Source organism: Rhamphochromis sp. 'chilingali' (assembly GCF_963969265.1).
Source record: "Rhamphochromis sp. 'chilingali' genome assembly, chromosome: 16".
NCBI lineage: Eukaryota > Metazoa > Chordata > Actinopteri > Cichliformes > Cichlidae > Rhamphochromis > Rhamphochromis sp. 'chilingali'.
In genome coordinates, this window is record NC_137943.1 from 30,348,811 (window position 1) to 30,367,865 (window position 19,055).

General features: G+C 39.5%; 1 protein-coding gene across 5 annotated transcripts in view; it reads right to left on the minus strand.

The window, feature by feature from the left end:
• The window catches only part of pfkpb (phosphofructokinase, platelet b), a 46,932-nt gene that overhangs the window by 6,911 nt on the left and 20,966 nt on the right, over positions 1–19,055 (minus strand). For 3 of the 5 annotated variants that reach the window (XM_080862179.1, XM_080862177.1, XM_080862175.1), the window contains exons 11-16: positions 8,968–9,032; positions 8,559–8,628; positions 6,580–6,726; positions 4,480–4,550; positions 2,984–3,071; positions 1,400–1,552 (exon numbers count right to left, since the gene is read on the minus strand). In XM_080862179.1, the coding sequence (XP_080718305.1) occupies positions 1,400–1,552; positions 2,984–3,071; positions 4,480–4,550; positions 6,580–6,726; positions 8,559–8,628; positions 8,968–9,032 (594 nt within the window). The remainder of the gene's footprint in view (positions 1–1,399; positions 1,553–2,983; positions 3,072–4,479; positions 4,551–6,579; positions 6,727–8,558; positions 8,629–8,967; positions 9,033–19,055) is intronic. The other 2 variants (XM_080862178.1, XM_080862176.1) reach the window with 1 other exon arrangement.

Below are 19,055 nucleotides of genomic sequence, written 5' to 3' on the forward strand. Positions count from 1 at the left end.
AACCCCAAATTGTTTGAAATTATAACCTGCTGCAACCTTTAGGGTTAGCATTTTAAAAGGAAGGATACAAGACAAAGAAGTAACTTTAACTCCAATGAGACCATGAATATGCAGCTCTGCGTGTGTGTGCATGTGTGTTTGTGTGTGTGTCCTGTAGTGTGTGCAACTGGCTGGCTCTCTCCAGGAGTTGGGGGGACTTTGGCTTCTCATTGGCTGAGAGTAAATGGAATGAGGAAGAGGGGTTGCATCGTGGTTGACATGTAACGGTGTCGACGCGACGAGGTGAGACTCCAGAGGCAGTCGGGCAACGTTTCCTTTTATGTTCAAGAAGCAAAGAGGAAGTTTTTTTTATTTCTATTTGGTTTTTTTGTTTTGTCTGAAGACAAGAAAGGCTTTCTCAGATAAGAACAATAGGAACTACGATGTAGACCACAATCAGTTATGCAGCAAACAAACTTACTTCCCAAACGCAAACAGTGTTCCCGTTAGACTGAACCTTCCTGCTGTCTAGTTATCTGCCTTTTACAAAACACAAAGAAGACCGCATGAACACGCCAGGGTCACGCACCAAGAGCATGCCACAACACACCACTGCATGCCCTAACACTTACCTGGGACCTCTGCTGACCAGCCCGCATCCAGCAGCAAGTGTTTTCTACTGTACTTCATGCTGATTATTAACAGTCTAATGTCTGCATCAGCTAAACTGAGCTGAGTTATTTGGCATAGTATGCGTTGCCTGTCCTAACTGTAAGGTCTTGTTTCTATTATCTTACGGTTGTGTTTATGTGAAAGCAGTAAGCCTGTACTTTCCATTTAGTTTTGCAAAAACACAAGTTTGGTTGTTAAGCGGGAGGCCAGTGTTTACACAAAACATTACAGAGCACTAGCACTGAGTGCTTCTTAAAATGTCTCTGTCATGTGACCTGAGTTTCAGTTAGTGAAACTACGGCACTTCAAAGTGAAAACTTGAAGTTAAAAATCTTACCCAGGCACAGCTGATTTCATTTCAGAGGGAACCAATGAGCAGGTCAGAATTTCAAATATTTGTTTTTTAATCTGGCTTTTTTGTCACTACTCCTAAACTGCCAAAGTTCAATTAATGGCAGCTCTAAGCCCATGCACAAGATTAAGAACCAATTTTTGACAATTTATACTAAATAAGAAACAATAACAATAATATATTTTCAATTTCTGAATTTAAACTAGAAAACAAATGGATCCTGTAAAAAGATCTAAACTGTCTTGACGTGTGAACTAAATCTGACCTACTGCTTGTTAATGCAAGGATGCGAGCTGGCAATCAGCAAATCCCGAACTCTGAGATGTGTTAAGTCTGCATGTGTGTTAAGTCTAGAAACACACACACATACATTCTCTCTAGCCCAGCCACACTTACGTCAGTAATGGCATTCAGAGCAGTGTCTGAACCAATGCTGAGGTCTGAACCGGGTATATTATTGGAGACGGTGGCCGGGACCATAACCATGGGCACACAGAACTCCTCATATTTGTCCCGTGCAGCAGCGAGTTCCAGTAATCCCACGTAGGCCTGCAGTAGTGAGAGCCAGCGTCTTAGTGGTCATTGAGTATGTACACACAAGTGGGGGAAAAGTGAAGAGCTCTAATCCCCAGGACTTTGAAGGTGCAGTGGACAAGAGGACACAGGTGAGTTTTGAGGGAAAAAACATGACAGGAAGAGCTGGGAACTTACTGGAGATAGCAAAGGTGTGTCCAAAATCCATACTACACTCGAGAAGAAGATATTATCTACTATAAAATGGAGTATAGTCCACTAATTGATTCATGGGCTAGCACCAAACGCTGAGCATTGCACAGCTTTGATTTTGTCGAATGGAAATCAAATGTTTCACTTTATTCATCAACTTCTGCAAGATGTTTCATTTCTTCATCAGCTACAGCAGGAGCTAGGTACTACTGTAAAAAAGAATCACTGCATTACTAAAAGTGGCTTAAGATAACATTAACTTTTACTTCTATTGTTATATATTGATTAAAGCTAAAATTTTAGCCAATCATAACTATGATACATGCAAACTAATAATCTGAACATGTTTGCTTTAGGAATCATAAGTTAACTTGTGGTGGGCGTGAAGGAGGAGGCGGCGTTGAGGTGGGAGGGATCTGCTGATGAGAGATGGAGCTCAAGAAATGGAGTATGAAATGAAAATTCAGTGATGGGATGAAGAAACGTCTGTGAGGAATGTACTGTTAGGAGAAGCCAAGGGGAGAGAGCCAGGCCAATCATGACGGGCAGTGAGACACACACAGGAAGTCAATGTTGCAGCTCCTCACATAAAAGGACAAAGACAGAGACAACGTTCATTTTTGGCCAAGCTACCAAAGTCAAAAACCTTTTCTTTTAAATGGCATGGTTGAATTGTTAAAGTTCTTTGTTAAAATAAAAGTTTTATGCTGGTTTCATTTAATCTCTCGATTGGACAAAGAGCTTGAAAAGCATCAAAATACCATAAACATCCATTTCAATGTCATTAAATCTATCTATATACATGCTGGCTTTGCAGCTTGGCCAACAGTTCATACTGACACATGGACAGACAGGGAGAGAGCCTTAAAAATTTAAATATGTCTTCATTATATTTTGAAAAAATATTAATATAGAAAATGTGTTTTGCAAATTTAAAATGTCAAATTGGGTAAATTGGTGAGAAACAAATGGACCAGAAAATGCTGAGCAATACAACACATGGCAATCGTAAAATGCTGGTGGGAGACGGTGCTTGATGATGCTGATACAATAAGGTTAGCCATTTTACATTACACAATAACTCTGCTTTTACAATATCAGTAGCTTTTTTTAATGAAACAATAGCTGAATTTAAGATTTTTTACTCATTGTATTTTTCTAAATGATAAAAAATGGTCAGAGATACAATATTGATAAAATGTGATTACAAACAAAATGCTTTAATTTGCAATAACCAGGAAAGGTTGTACATACCTCAAACCCTCCGACCACAAGCAGAGCATTGATGTTATGAATCCTCATCTGCTCAGCGATCTTATCCAGATGTTTTCCTGGAAGAGTTCTGACACATAAAAAATGATTAGTCATTAAAAAGGCAAAGGGGATAACACTTTATCATGTACATTTAATGTTAAAGCATTTAACCTTCCTCTTGTGTTAGCTTTCTGTTATTATCTTTTATGTTAATGGATAGTTTTGTGTCTTAAATCAACCAAAAAGTTCCCTCAAAACAGTGGTTTATCATTCAAATTGTTGGTAATCTTGTTAGGCTTCCTTATCCATGAAAAGATGGGTTTTAATATTTTTCCTGTGGCCCTCAGGCTCTTTCTTTTTGCAGCACACCTCTCATTTTCATTCCGAAACTATAGCAAATTAAACTCAAGAGATTAAAAAAAACTTGTAGCAATGTAACGTAAACATATCTCTGAAATAAATCGGTTTCATTTATTTTTTATGTCAATATTATTAACTATAATAACATTCCTGTGTAATTCTATCAATTCGATGCACAGAATTACACAGCCCGTGATGCTGCTTTTTGCATCCAAGGCTGCCCAGATGTTCATTTACTCTCACCTCTGCCTTTGTGTTGAACATTGATGGAAAGAGCTCCACCCATCTCTCCCAGACATCCCTAATGGGAGCATGCGTGTCAGGTTTGCTCTAGGATCTATCTATCTATCTGTTGTAAAATCTGAGGACTCTTGATATCATTCAAAAGGTCTGAGTGACATTTTTGCCTGGAAAATATGCCTGCCTGTCGATGCTTCCCACATACCATCAGTGGTCTCATTGCTGGATCTGTACACTCCAGCAAGTAGAACACCAGTATAGGCTTCCAGGTATTCCATGTAAATATCATCCTAAATGTAGCCATGGAGTTTTCTTGCTTCAAAGTTTGTCACAGCAACAATGTGTTTCTTTGGTGAAAATGGCAGAAACCCATCAAGTTGTCACTTATTCTTGTCACGCAAACCTGGAACTCACAGAGTCATTTTGATGACATTTGCAGCAGTTGGCCTGCCATGTAAGGCAGGAGGTACTCCAATCCAAGAGATGTTACCACTTTCTTTTTACTCCGGGAAGGAGGCAAAAAGGTGAAGAAGCCCCTAACTTCTCTCTGACAGTGTTAGTGAGCTCACAGTATGTTTACGATTTCAGTTTTGGCTCTAATTATTGTTTTAAGATGTTATATTATAACAGAGTTGAAACCGACTGTAACAATACAATGGTCATAATTTCCACCAGAACATTTTCTAATTTTGTTTTCATGTTTGTTTAAATAGAGGTTCCTGACAAAGTCAGAAAGCCTTGATGCAATAAACAAGTTTAAATGGCACCTTTATGCATAAAAACCTAAAAATGGGTCAGTGCCAACCTTAACCTCGTTTTTAACCTTCCTCATCAAGAGGAAACTTAAAAATGATGTAGGCTTATAATAACAGGTATATAATAAAGCAGCAGATTACCTTTTTGTCCCTAGCAGTGACCCACCCTGGCCAGTCCAACCACCAACATCTCCCCATTTGATCTCCTTAATCTGATAAAAGAGAAAGGCAGCTCATTTGTATCGCAACAAAACAAATTAATGCATGGCAGAAAAGGTTCACAGATCTCACTGGGACTATTACAAAAAGCAATCTACCAGATAAACACTCCCTTGAAAATTATTGTGTCAGTGTCTGAATTATCAAAAACATCAGAGATAGAGTTTCTGCTTTTTAAATGCATCCGCACACAGCACCAGCACAGCATTGAGAGGAACTACAATGTCAAGTACAAGTCAAGAACATCATGATACACCAGCCCCAGCCCACTTCCCATGGAAAGGAAATACGACTGTCCTGATGACAACATCGGAGGCAGCTTACCTAGGATGAGGAGAAAAAAAGGACCAGGCTGTTGCTCAGTGGTTCATATTACTCTCTGTAAGCACATTTTTCATTTCATTTGGATATTAAGATCTTAAAATATTAAGGCTGAGTTGAAAGGCACTGAATCAAAGTTATTTGAAGTCCAGTGTGGAGTTTCTGTAGTCTGTGATGTGTCATGTTGTCAGCAAGTGTTGGTGATGATTGATCCACTGTTTTTACAAAGTACCTGCCCATTGTATCCAAACTATCAAATGATTTGCTGACAATGTTATTACTCAGCTTGACTTTTCAGTGAACTCTTCTGGCTTGAACCCTACAGAGAATCTATCAAAGCAACCTGGGCTTCAAAAACACCTCAGCGTTGCCACCCCCATGCCACACTGACGCAGCAGTTCACGATAAAAGAGCCCCAACCAACCACTGAGAGTACAACCATAGTTTTCAGAATTTAGACATTTCTGTATGTCAATTCTTGCTTTTGATTGAACTTAGGAAATGTTCTAATAATTTGAACTACTGGATTGAAGTCTTGAAATAATTAACATGTAATGAATATAGATGTTTACTTTTTTTTAAATTAAATTATAAACAATAAAGACTTTCATGACATTTGCATTTTTGTAAGATGCACTGTAAAAAAATTGTAATATAAAACTATTTTACTGTGTATTTTACAGTTTTGTACTGTTCTTCTAGAATATTAAATTCACCTAAATAGACTGTGATTTTACATTTCAAATGTAAATTAACATAAAATCACTGTAAATGTAATAAAACATAATTTTCTTCCTTTTTGAATGTATTTGTCTGTACATATGCATATTTAGATTGTTAAAATACATTCACTAATGCATCATATTTTCACAAATATTTGTTCATTATTTGAAAGATTGAAATGTTCAAATAAATAAAAATCAAATAATTATTATTATTGTTATTTAGGGCGATCGTGGCTCAAGAGTTGGCAGTTTGTCTTGTAATCAGGAGGTTGCTGGTTTGAGCCCCGGCTTGGACACTCTTGGTTGTTGTGTCCTTGGGCAAGACACTTCACCTACCACCTACTGGTGATGGCCAGAGAGGAATTATAAAGTGGAATTGTAAAGTGCTTTGAGGGTCTCATAAAGCACTGCATGAATGCAGTCTGTTATTATTTAAACCAACAATAACTGTATATTTCTGTACATTTAAGTATTATGATTCATTTTCATTGACCTTGTTTATAGGTAATTTCATTGTTTAATCACATTAAATTGTTCCTAATTTAATGTTTAAAGGCACATGAAAAAGGCAAAATCCCATGTGAAATTAGGGCAACAAACTGTATTGTCATTACTGAAAATAACCGTATTTTCATGGGAAAGTTATTTTCTGTTATTTTCTGATATTATTTTGGCGCCCCAGCTGCCAGACTATTACTGTTTTTTTAGGATTTCTTTTTCAATCACTGTGATACTTAGTGGGGTTATTAGTCAGGGACCCCAGCTTCACTTTTCAACCAATCTAATCCTTCAAAATCAGGATTTTGTCTCATGTCTAATGAAAGGTACAATAGTGTGTCATCAGAATAGAAATTGTAACTTATATTCGGTTTTTCAATAACATACGGTATGAAGAGAAAGCCCAATAACAGATATCCGTGGAACTCTATATTTGTACATAGTTGTCTGAATGACAATTATGTACATTGAATCTCACCTGTCCTTTGTAGAATCCCTCGAAGCCATCGTTTACAGCAAACATTTTGTGGCCTTCGGTGATTCCCACTCTGACAGCAGAACGAACAGCAGCATTCATACCTGCTGCTGGAGCACCGACGTTCATTACTGCCACATTAAAGGAGCTCTGTGGGTGATACACAGCACCAATCACACTCATGTAACACTCAGTACTAACCTTACAGTAGGGGAAGCAGAACCCCATGGTACTGTGATATGTGGTAGCACCCTTAAGCTTTTTCAAATTTTAAACCATATTCATACTTTAGGCCCAACTCCTATATTTAGTGTACGAACACAGAATATATCTATGAGCAGCTTTTACCGGCAATGCAGTCATGCCATTAATTCCATGGCATGAGGCAAACTGGACAAAAACTGGACTGAAATGGTTCAGTTTGGACGTCATGGAGCCATAATCACGGCTTCATCTGTCATCAGGAGAGACTCTGCCTCACACAGCAGCAGGCAGTGATAGCCTTTCATGCATGAGCCACATGCTGCTAAAAGACGCAGTGAAGTAGTAGCTACTTTGTCATGACAGCCACTGAAAATATCAACAGTCAAATGAATATTTTCCCAAAATTTTTTAGCAGTTTTCTTGCCATTCAGTCTTGAATCATTTGGCCAACTTTAGAGGGGATCTTATTACAAAGTCAAACTCGGGTTCATGTGGTCCACATTGCAAAATGCAATATGGATACACCCAACAACACAGAATGCATTATGCTGTGCTCCAATAATAGACTGAGCCCGTAATGTTCTTGTTTTCAATTGGGTTAATGGCACATATAAATATGACGTGAAGTACCTCAAAACGGACAGGCTTCCAACTCTCTCTCAATAAATGCTTAATACCAAATCTCACACAGTTTGCTTTGTTTTTGAAGTCTAGCAAGCACAAGTGGAATCAAACTACAACGCCCGGTAAGGTCAGACAGAAATGTGTCTGCAGAAACTATACCAGGATCAAAAACTGCCAAGAATCAAACCTTGGTTTTTGAAGCCTTATCAGATTATGTTTACTTTCTGTTTAATCAAATACAATTTCTTCATCATTTTTCAAAGATTGAAAAATCTTTGGCTGCTGCATACAGACAGCACTAAACAGTTGGAGAACATAGGCATGCTGAGATAAAAAAGAAGATTATAAAAAACAAATATTCAACAGATGAAAGCTTTACGTTTAACAACCACTAACCATCTTTGAATAAAACAAAGAGCTTGGAGCCTGTCCAGTTTGAGTTGAGAGTCAGCGAAAACACATCTATAAAGGAGACTACTTCAGAGCGATTTGAAGCAGATCACACCCTCATTGCCATTATCCCTGACAGCAGGGCTGGTCGGAGTCCTGCACTGCAGCGCTAATGCACCTCTTTGCATGTCTACATTTCTAATTCCAAGCATCCAAGCAGAGCCATGAGGAAATAAGCAAAGGCAGACAGAACGACAGGTGAAGAGCACTGACGCTGTCCTTTTGTGGCACCATTTTACAACAACTAAAATAAAGTGGATATTAGTTCTAGACTTGGTAAGAAACTAAAATCCACACATATTTATCTCAGCATTGGGAAGATTATTAGAAGCCAAAGGGAATAAGATGGTCAAACTAACTGCAAAGCAGCTCCTTGTATGACCTACACCTGCAGAAGCTTCAGACGCTGATCAAAAGCCTGCTCAGCTGCCCCATTTTCACTCATCACATACATCAATCTGCTCTTCATCCCCCGCCTCCTCCTCTCCCTCAGGATGGACAGTTATAGAAAGACAGACTGTGTTAGTGTCACAAAAAGACTGCAGCACCCACAATACACCTGACCAGGAAATACCTTATGCTAATGTACAATTCTCAGAGCAGCTGGTGGAAAGACACATTTGGAGAATAAACATGGTAATTATTATTTTACTGGTTTAATTAAATTATTTTAGCTGTTAATATTTGAGAGTGATAATACTTACATTTGGAAGTTCAGAATCTGCCTTCCGAAATGAGAGGAGTCGGTAAGTGCTCAGATTGTTTTCGAAGCTCCTGCAGATGGAAAAAAAGTTAAACAATGTGGAAAATCCAATATGAATTCTGGTCTGTAAATGCAGCAGGGCAAACATTTAGAGTAATTAAGAGATCAATGTTAACACAGATAAGCAGGAAGTGGGATGCTGTCAAACCGCAAAACGTACTATACACAACTTCTGTGCTGTGTATAGTGTCAGACATCATGTGCAACATTCGAACCAGTGCTCCTGGCATGAGCAACATTTAAGCACTTTATGTATTTTTTAATCTTCCAATATGTCGATTGGTTATATATAAACATAACAAATCCTACAGGTGTTTAATCATGTCAGCGTAGTGGAATTTTACAAATACCTGCCACGCAGTCTGACCGCCTCATCAAATTTCTTCTCATCCATGGCCTTCTGTACTTCTTGAGTCTGATGACAAAAAAAACAGGGCATTTTTTTCTGGTGAGGCAGTGCTGCCTGCTAACTGTATTGCATGTAAATAGTGTCTGGAGTTATGGGAAACTCAAAGCACCTGTGATCCAAGCACTATAGTTGCTCCAGTCTCACGGCATGAAAGCCAGTCCATATTTTATCTCTTCTTGAATACCAGCTACATCCCTTTAGTACGTTTATTTTAAGACCTCTTTCTTTGCAAGAATAAAAATGTAAAAAATCAATGAATAAACAATTTTGTCAACTATATAGTTTTTGAGGCAAACGTAATAGCAACCTTTGTTGCTTAAAGAGACTCTCAAGCTTTTGTAGTTATTTTAGGTCATTTTTAAAATTAATCTTCACATCTTTATTTTTTTTTCCAGGAATCAAGTTCATATTTTTCTTTTGAATAAAAATTAATCTTTCACTGTTTGATTTGTAAACTGCTTTGTTTCTTCTGTGGAGCTTCACAGTGTGCAACCCAGCAATTCACCCAGAAAATAAATGTTTTCAAATTATTTTATATCTTCTTGCATTAAGCTGGTAAATGCTAAATGTCAAGGTTTGTTGAGGTTTGTGAAGACATTTCACCTTTCATCCAAGAGACTTTTTCAGTTCTGAAACAACTGGTAGAGAGACTTAGGTAACAAACCCCTACTGGGGGCTGTCCCTTTTGAGGAGAACCTGACGGTTGTAGACCCATTATTGTTCATGTGGGTTGTTACATAATCTGCAGTATAGAATAATAGAGCCAAGGTGTGAAAAAGGTGAGGCCCAATTTCCTTAAATAGGTAAAACCTCTGTAAGACCCTGCCCCACCCCCACCATCATGTGAACTATTGTGGTACCTTGAGGTGGGAGTGGGGGTTGAAATTACCTCTGTGCCAGGTGTTTTATAACTGAAGTAGAAAAATGTGTTTACATTTTCACAAACCTGAAGAGATCATTTATCTTCTTATTCAAACTCTCCAGACTACCATTGACTGAGAACATACACAGGCCTGTTTAATCTCTTAATTTTATCTGCTTTGTTAATGTTGTAGGCTGACTGTGGATTCTATCAGATTAGTTGTCTTTATTTAAGTTTTTTGTTTTTTATGATGGACTGTCTGACTGAATAACATATTGTGAGATAAAGAAGAACTCACAGAAAAGTGACTAGCCAGAAATTTGATACAGCTCTTTAATGTTTTACATTTTACAAAGCGGTAAAAAAAGTCTAATATATCATTGTTTCATGTTCCGTTTTAGAATTGGATTTTATTCCAATTTCTCTATTATAAAATTTAATGTTGTTTCAGATTTTCTCCCTGAAAAATCAGATACTGTTCTAGTGGATCCCATCACATAAAATTAAAAGGTTGTGGGTTCAAGTCCCACCAGGGTCGCTAATTTAAAGGGGAGAACTTTATTGAAGGTTCCTGCTACACAAAAATCTTAGTTTTTGACCATCTCGATTGTAGTCATCCAAACAAATTGCTTTCTACAACTGAAAATGTGTTACTACCACCAGGAAATGAAAGCCTCAAGTTTACAAAGCACAGAATCCACACTACTTGTAGTAGCATATGGCTCTCCTTTAAATACAGTTGAGTTTGCTGTTGATGTAATTTTCTAGGTTTGCGTTCCACCAGAATCACTAACTCAAGAGGGTTTTTATTTCCCTTGAATTCTTTGCAAAGCAGAGAAGATTCAGGTTGCACACAAATGCGCATCTGAACAGTAGGTACTCAGAATGGAGTTTCTAGGCACGTTCACATCACCAACGTGAGTTCTACGCCACATTCTGGGTCATCAAGACTTGGCTTTTTAGGCTCTGTGGCGCAATGGATAGCGCATTGGACTTCTAGTGGATTCCATCAGATGCAATTCAAAGGTTGTGGGTTCGAGTCCCACCAGAGTCACTAATTGAAAGGGGAGAACTTTATTGAAGGTTCCTGCTACACAAAAATCTTAGTTTCTGACCATCTCGATTGTAGTCATCTAAACAAAGTGCTTTGGTCAACTGAAAATCTGTTACTACCACCAGGAAATGAAAGCCTCAAGTTTACAAAGCACAGAATCCACACTACTTGTAGTAGCATATGGCTGTCCTTTAAATACAGTTGAGTTTGCTGTTGATGTAATTTTCTAGGTTTGCGTTCCACCAGAATCACTAACTCAAGAGGGTTTTTATTTCCCTTGAATTCTTTGCAAAGCAGAGAAGATTCAGGTTGCACACAAATGCGCATCTGAACAGTAGGTACTCAGAATGGAGTTTCTAGGCACGTTCACATCACCAACGTGAGTTCTACGCCACATTCTGGGTCATCAAGTGCAGAATTTGTAGGCTCTGTGGCGCAATGGATAGCGCGTTGGACTTCTAGTGGATCCTTTCAGATGCAATTCAAAGGTTGTGGGTTCAAGTCCCACCAGAGTCACTAATTGAAAGGGGAGAACTTTATTGAAGGTTCCTGCTACACAAAAAATTTAGTTTCTGACCATCTCGATTGTAGTCATCTAAACAAAGTGCTTTGGTCAACTGAAAATCTGTTACTACCACCAGGAAATGAAAGCCTCAAGTTTACAAAGCACAGAATCCACACTACTTGTAGTAGCATATGGCTCTCCCTTAAATACAGTTGAGTTTGCTGTTGATGTAATTTTCTAGGTTTGCGTTCCACCAGAATCACTAACTCAAGAGGGTTTTTATTTCCCTTGAATTCTTTGCAAAGCAGAGAAGATTCAGGTTGCACACAAATGCGCATCTGAACAGTAGGTACTCAGAATGGGGTTTCTAGGGATGTTCACATCACCTACGTGAATTCTACGCCACATTCTGGGTAATAAAGACCAGACTTAGGAGGCTCTGTGGCGCAATGGATAGCGCATTGGACTTCTAGTGGATTCCATCAGATGCAATTCAAAGGTTGTGGGTTCGAGTCCCACCAGAGTCACTAATTGAAAGGGGAGAACTTTATTGAAGGTTCCTGCTACACAAAAAATTTAGTTTCTGACCATCTCGATTGTAGTCATCTAAACAAAGTGCTTTGGTCAACTGAAAATCTGTTACTACCACCAGGAAATGAAAGCCTCAAGTTTACAAAGCACAGAATCCACACTACTTGTAGTAGCATATGGCTCTCCCTTAAATACAGTTGAGTTTGCTGTTGATGTAATTTTCTAGGTTTGCGTTCCACCAGAATCACTAACTCAAGAGGGTTTTTATTTCCCTTGAATTCTTTGCAAAGAAGACAAGATTCAGGTTGCACACAAATGCGCATCTGAACAGTAGGTACTCAGAATGGGGTTTCTAGGGATGTTCACATCACCTACGTGAATTCTACGCCACATTCTGGGTAATAAAGACCAGACTTAGGAGGCTCTGTGGCGCAATGGATAGCGCATTGGACTTCTAGTGGATTCCATCAGATGTATTTCAAAGGTTGTGGGTTCGAGTCCCACCAGAGTCACTAATTGAAAGGGGAGAACTTTATTGAAGGTTCCTGCTACAAAAAAATCTTAGTTTCTGACCAGCTCGATTGTAGTCATCTAAACAAAGTGCTTTGGTCAACTGAAAATCTGTTACTACCACCAGGAAATGAAAGCCTCAAGTTTACAAAGCACAGAATCCACACTACTTGTAGTAGCATATGGCTGTCATTTAAATACAGTTGAGTTTGCTGTTGATGAAATTTTCTAGGTTTGCGTTCCACCAGAATCACTAACTCAAGAGGGTTTTTATTTCCCTTGAATTCTTTGCAAAGCAGAGAAGATTCAGGTTGCACACAAATGCGCATCTGAACAGTAGGTACTCAGAATGGGGTTTCTAGGGACGTTCACATCACCAACGTGAGTTCTACGCCACATTCTGGGTCATCAAGACTTGGCTTTTTAGGCTCTGTGGCGCAATGGATAGCTCATTGTGCTTCTAGTGGATTCCATCAGATGCAATTCAAAGGTTGTGGGTTCGAGTCCCACCAGAGTCACTAATTTAAAGGGGAGAACTTTATTGAAGGTTCCTGCTACACAAAAATCTTAGTTTCTGACCATCTCGATTGTAGTCATCTAAACAAAGTGCTTTGGTCAACTGAAAATCTGTTACTACCACCAGGAAATGAAAGCCTCAAGTTTACAAAGCACAGAATCCACACTACTTGTAGTAGCATATGGCTGTCCTTTAAATACAGTTGAGTTTGCTGTTGATGTAATTTTCTAGGTTTGCGTTCCACCAGAATCACTAACTCAAGAGGGTTTTTATTTCCCTTGAATTCTTTGCAAAGCAGAGAAGATTCAGGTTGCACACAAATGCGCATCTGAACAGTAGGTACTCAGAATGGAGTTTCTAGGCACGTTCACATCACCAACGTGAGTTCTACGCCACATTCTGGGTCATCAAGTGCAGAATTTGTAGGCTCTGTGGCGCAATGGATAGCGCGTTGGACTTCTAGTGGATCCTTTCAGATGCAATTCAAAGGTTGTGGGTTCAAGTCCCACCAGAGTCACTAATTTAAAGGGGAGAACTTTATTGAAGGTTCCTGCTACACAAAAAATTTAGTTTCTGACCATCTCGATTGTAGTCATCTAAACAAAGTGCTTTGGTCAACTGAAAATCTGTTACTACCACCAGGAAATGAAAGCCTCAAGTTTACAAAGCACAGAATCCACACTACTTGTAGTAGCATATGGCTCTCCCTTAAATACAGTTGAGTTTGCTGTTGATGTAATTTTCTAGGTTTGCGTTCCACCAGAATCACTAACTCAAGAGGGTTTTTATTTCCCTTGAATTCTTTGCAAAGCAGAGAAGATTCAGGTTGCACACAAATGCGCATCTGAACAGTAGGTACTCAGAATGGGGTTTCTAGGGATGTTCACATCACCTACGTGAATTCTACGCCACATTCTGGGTAATAAAGACCAGACTTAGGAGGCTCTGTGGCGCAATGGATAGCGCATTGGACTTCTAGTGGATTCCATCAGATGTATTTCAAAGGTTGTGGGTTCGAGTCCCACCAGAGTCACTAATTGAAAGGGGAGAACTTTATTGAAGGTTCCTGCTACAAAAAAATCTTAGTTTCTGACCATCTCGATTGTAGTCATCTAAACAAAGTGCTTTGGTCAACTGAAAATCTGTTACTACCACCAGGAAATGAAAGCCTCAAGTTTACAAAGCACAGAATCCACACTACTTGTAGTAGCATATGGCTCTCCCTTAAATACAGTTGAGTTTGCTGTTAATGTAATTTTCTAGGTTTGCGTTCCACCAGAATCACTAACTCAAGAGGGTTTTTATTTCCCTTGAATTCTTTGCAAAGCAGAGAAGATTCAGGTTGCACACAAATGCGCATCTGAACAGTAGGTACTCAGAATGGGGTTTCTAGGGATGTTCACATCACCTACGTGAATTCTACGCCACATTCTGGGTAATAAAGACCAGACTTAGGAGGCTCTGTGGCGCAATGGATAGCGCATTGGACTTCTAGTGGATTCCATCAGATGTATTTCAAAGGTTGTGGGTTCGAGTCCCACCAGAGTCACTAATTGAAAGGGGAGAACTTTATTGAAGGTTCCTGCTACAAAAAAATCTTAGTTTCTGACCAGCTCGATTGTAGTCATCTAAACAAAGTGCTTTGGTCAACTGAAAATCTGTTACTACCACCAGGAAATGAAAGCCTCAAGTTTACAAAGCACAGAATCCACACTACTTGTAGTAGCATATGGCTCTCCCTTAAATACAGTTGAGTTTGCTGTTGATGTAATTTTCTAGGTTTGCGTTCCACCAGAATCACTAACTCAAGAGGGTTTTTATTTCCCTTGAATTCTTTGCAAAGCAGAGAAGATTCAGGTTGCACACAAATGCGCATCTGAACAGTAGGTACTCAGAATGGGGTTTCTAGGGATGTTCACATCACCTACGTGAATTCTACGCCACATTCTGGGTAATAAAGACCAGACTTAGGAGGCTCTGTGGCGCAATGGATAGCGCATTGGACTTCTAGTGGATTCCATCAGATGTATTTCAAAGGTTGTGGGTTCGAGTCCCACCAGAGTCACTAATTGAAAGGGGAGAACTTTATTGAAGGTTCCTGCTACAAAAAAATCTTAGTTTCTGACCAGCTCGATTGTAGTCATCTAAACAAAGTGCTTTGGTCAACTGAAAATCTGTTACTACCACCAGGAAATGAAAGCCTCAAGTTTACAAAGCACAGAATCCACACTACTTGTAGTAGCATATGGCTCTCCCTTAAATACAGTTGAGTTTGCTGTTGATGTAATTTTCTAGGTTTGTGTTCCACCAGAATCACTAACTCAAGAGGGTTTTTATTTCCCTTGAATTCTTTGCAAAGCAGAGAAGATTCAGGTTGCACACAAATGCGCATCTGAACAGTAGGTACTCAGAATGGGGTTTCTAGGGACATTCACATCACCTACGTGAATTCTACGCCACATTCTTGGTCATCAAGTCCAGAATTTGAAGGCTCTGTGGTGCAATGGATAGCGCATTGGACTTCTAGTGGTTCCTTTCAGATGCAATTCAAAGGTTGTGGGTTCAAGTCCCACCAGAGTCGCTAATTTAAAGGGGAGAACTTTATTGAAGGTTCCTGCTACACAAAAAATTTAGTTTCTGACAACCTAGATTGTAGTCATCTAAACAAAGTGCTTTGGTCAACTGAAAGTGTCTTACTACCACAAGGAAATGAAAGCCTCAAGTTTACAAAGCACAGAATCCACACTACTTGTAGTAGCATATGGCTCTCCCTTAAATACAGTTGAGTTTGCTGTTAATGTAATTTTCTAGGTTTGCGTTCCACCAGAATCACTAACTCAAGAGGGTTTTTATTTCCCTTGAATTCTTTGCAAAGCAGAGAAGATTCAGGTTGCACACAAATGCGCATCTGAACAGTAGGTACTCAGAATGGGGTTTCTAGGGATGTTCACATCACCTACGTGAATTCTACGCCACATTCTGGGTAATAAAGACCAGCAATAGTAGGCTCTGTGGCGCAATGGATAGCGCGTTGGACTTCTAGTGGATTCCATCAGATCTAATTCAAAGGTTGTGGGTTCAAGTCCCACCAGAGTCACTAATTTAAAGGGGAGAACTTTATTGAAGGTTCCTGCTACACAAAAATCTAAGTTTTTGACCATCTCGATTGTAGTCATCTAAACAAAGTGCTTTGGTCAACTGGAAATGTGTTACTACCACCAGGAAATGAAAGCCTCAAGTTTACAAAGCACAGAATCCACACTACTTGTAGTAGCATATGGCTGTCATTTAAATACAGTTGAGTTTGCTGTTGATGAAATTTTCTAGGTTTGCGTTCCACCAGAATCACTAACTCAAGAGGGTTTTTATTTCCCTTGAATTCTTTGCAAAGCAGAGAAGATTCAGGTTGCACACAAATGCGCATCTGAACAGTAGGTACTCAGAATGGGGTTTCTAGGGACGTTCACATCACCAACGTGAGTTCTACGCCACATTCTGGGTCATCAAGACTTGGCTTTTTAGGCTCTGTGGCGCAATGGATAGCTCATTGTGCTTCTAGTGGATTCCATCAGATGCAATTCAAAGGTTGTGGGTTCGAGTCCCACCAGAGTCACTAATTTAAAGGGGAGAACTTTATTGAAGGTTCCTGCTACACAAAAATCTTAGTTTCTGACCATCTCGATTGTAGTCATCTAAACAAAGTGCTTTGGTCAACTGAAAATCTGTTACTACCACCAGGAAATGAAAGCCTCAAGTTTACAAAGCACAGAATCCACACTACTTGTAGTAGCATATGGCTGTCCTTTAAATACAGTTGAGTTTGCTGTTGATGTAATTTTCTAGGTTTGCGTTCCACCAGAATCACTAACTCAAGAGGGTTTTTATTTCCCTTGAATTCTTTGCAAAGCAGAGAAGATTCAGGTTGCACACAAATGCGCATCTGAACAGTAGGTACTCAGAATGGAGTTTCTAGGCACGTTCACATCACCAACGTGAGTTCTACGCCACATTCTGGGTCATCAAGTGCAGAATTTGTAGGCTCTGTGGCGCAATGGATAGCGCGTTGGACTTCTAGTGGATCCTTTCAGATGCAATTCAAAGGTTGTGGGTTCAAGTCCCACCAGAGTCACTAATTTAAAGGGGAGAACTTTATTGAAGGTTCCTGCTACACAAAAAATTTAGTTTCTGACCATCTCGATTGTAGTCATCTAAACAAAGTGCTTTGGTCAACTGAAAATCTGTTACTACCACCAGGAAATGAAAGCCTCAAGTTTACAAAGCACAGAATCCACACTACTTGTAGTAGCATATGGCTCTCCCTTAAATACAGTTGAGTTTGCTGTTGATGTAATTTTCTAGGTTTGCGTTCCACCAGAATCACTAACTCAAGAGGGTTTTTATTTCCCTTGAATTCTTTGCAAAGCAGAGAAGATTCAGGTTGCACACAAATGCGCATCTGAACAGTAGGTACTCAGAATGGGGTTTCTAGGGACGTTCACATCACCAACGTGAGTTCTACGCCACATTCTGGGTCATCAAGACTTGGCTTTTTAGGCTCTGTGGCGCAATGGATAGCGCATTGTGCTTCTAGTGGATTCCATCAGATGCAATTCAAAGGTTGTGGGTTCGAGTCCCACCAGAGTCACTAATTTAAAGGGGAGAACTTTATTGAAGGTTCCTGCTACACAAAAATCTTAGTTTCTGACCATCTCGATTGTAGTCATCTAAACAAAGTGCTTTGGTCAACTGAAAATCTGTTACTACCACCAGGAAATGAAAGCCTCAAGTTTACAAAGCACAGAATCCACACTACTTGTAGTAGCATATGGCTGTCCTTTAAATACAGTTGAGTTTGCTGTTGATGTAATTTTCTAGGTTTGCGTTCCACCAGAATCACTAACTCAAGAGGGTTTTTATTTCCCTTGAATTCTTTGCAAAGCAGAGAAGATTCAGGTTGCACACAAATGCGCATCTGAACAGTAGGTACTCAGAATGGGGTTTCTAGGGATGTTCACATCACCTACGTGAATTCTACGCCACATTCTGGGTAATAAAGACCAGACTTAGGAGGCTCTGTGGCGCAATGGATAGCGCATTGGACTTCTAGTGGATTCCATCAGATGCAATTCAAAGTTTGTGGGTGCGAGTCCCACCAGAGTCACTAATTTAAAGGGGAGAACTTTATTGAAGGTTCCTGCTACACAAAAATCTTAGTTTCTGACCATCTCGATTGTAGTCATCTAAACAAAGTGCTTTGGTCAACTGAAAATCTATTACTACCACCAGGAAATGAAAGCCTCAAGTTTACAAAGCACAGAATCCACACTACTTGTAGTAGCATATGGCTGTCCTTTAAATACAGTTGAGTTTGCTGTTGATGTAATTTTCTAGGTTTGCGTTCCACCAGAATCACTAACTCAAGAGGGTTTTTATTTCCCTTGAATTCTTTGCAAAGCAGAGAAGATTCAGGTTGCACACAAATGCGCATCTGAACAGTAGGTACTCAGAATGGAGTTTCTAGGCACGTTCACATCACCAACGTGAGTTCTACGCCACATTCTGGGTCATCAAGGCCAGAATTTGTAGGCTCTGTGGCGCAATGGATAGCGCGTTGGACTTCTAGTGGATCCTTTCAGATGCAATTCAAAGGTTGTGGGTTCAAGTCCCACCAGAGACACTAATTTAAAGGGGAGAACTTTATTGAAGGTTCCTGCTACACAAAAAATTTAGTTTCTGACAAGCTCGATTGTAGTCATCTAAACAAAGTGCTTTGGTCAACTGAAAATCTGTTACTACCACCAGGAAATGAAAGCCTCAAGTTTACAAAGCACAGAATCCACACTACTTGTAGTAGCATATGGCTCTCCCTTAAATACAGTTGAGTTTGCTGTTGATGTAATTTTCTAGGTTTGTGTTCCACCAGAATCACTAACTCAAGAGGGTTTTTATTTCCCTTGAATTCTTTGCAAAGCAGAGAAGATTCAGGTTGCACACAAATGCGCATCTGAACAGTAGGTACTCAGAATGGGGTTTCTAGGGACATTCACATC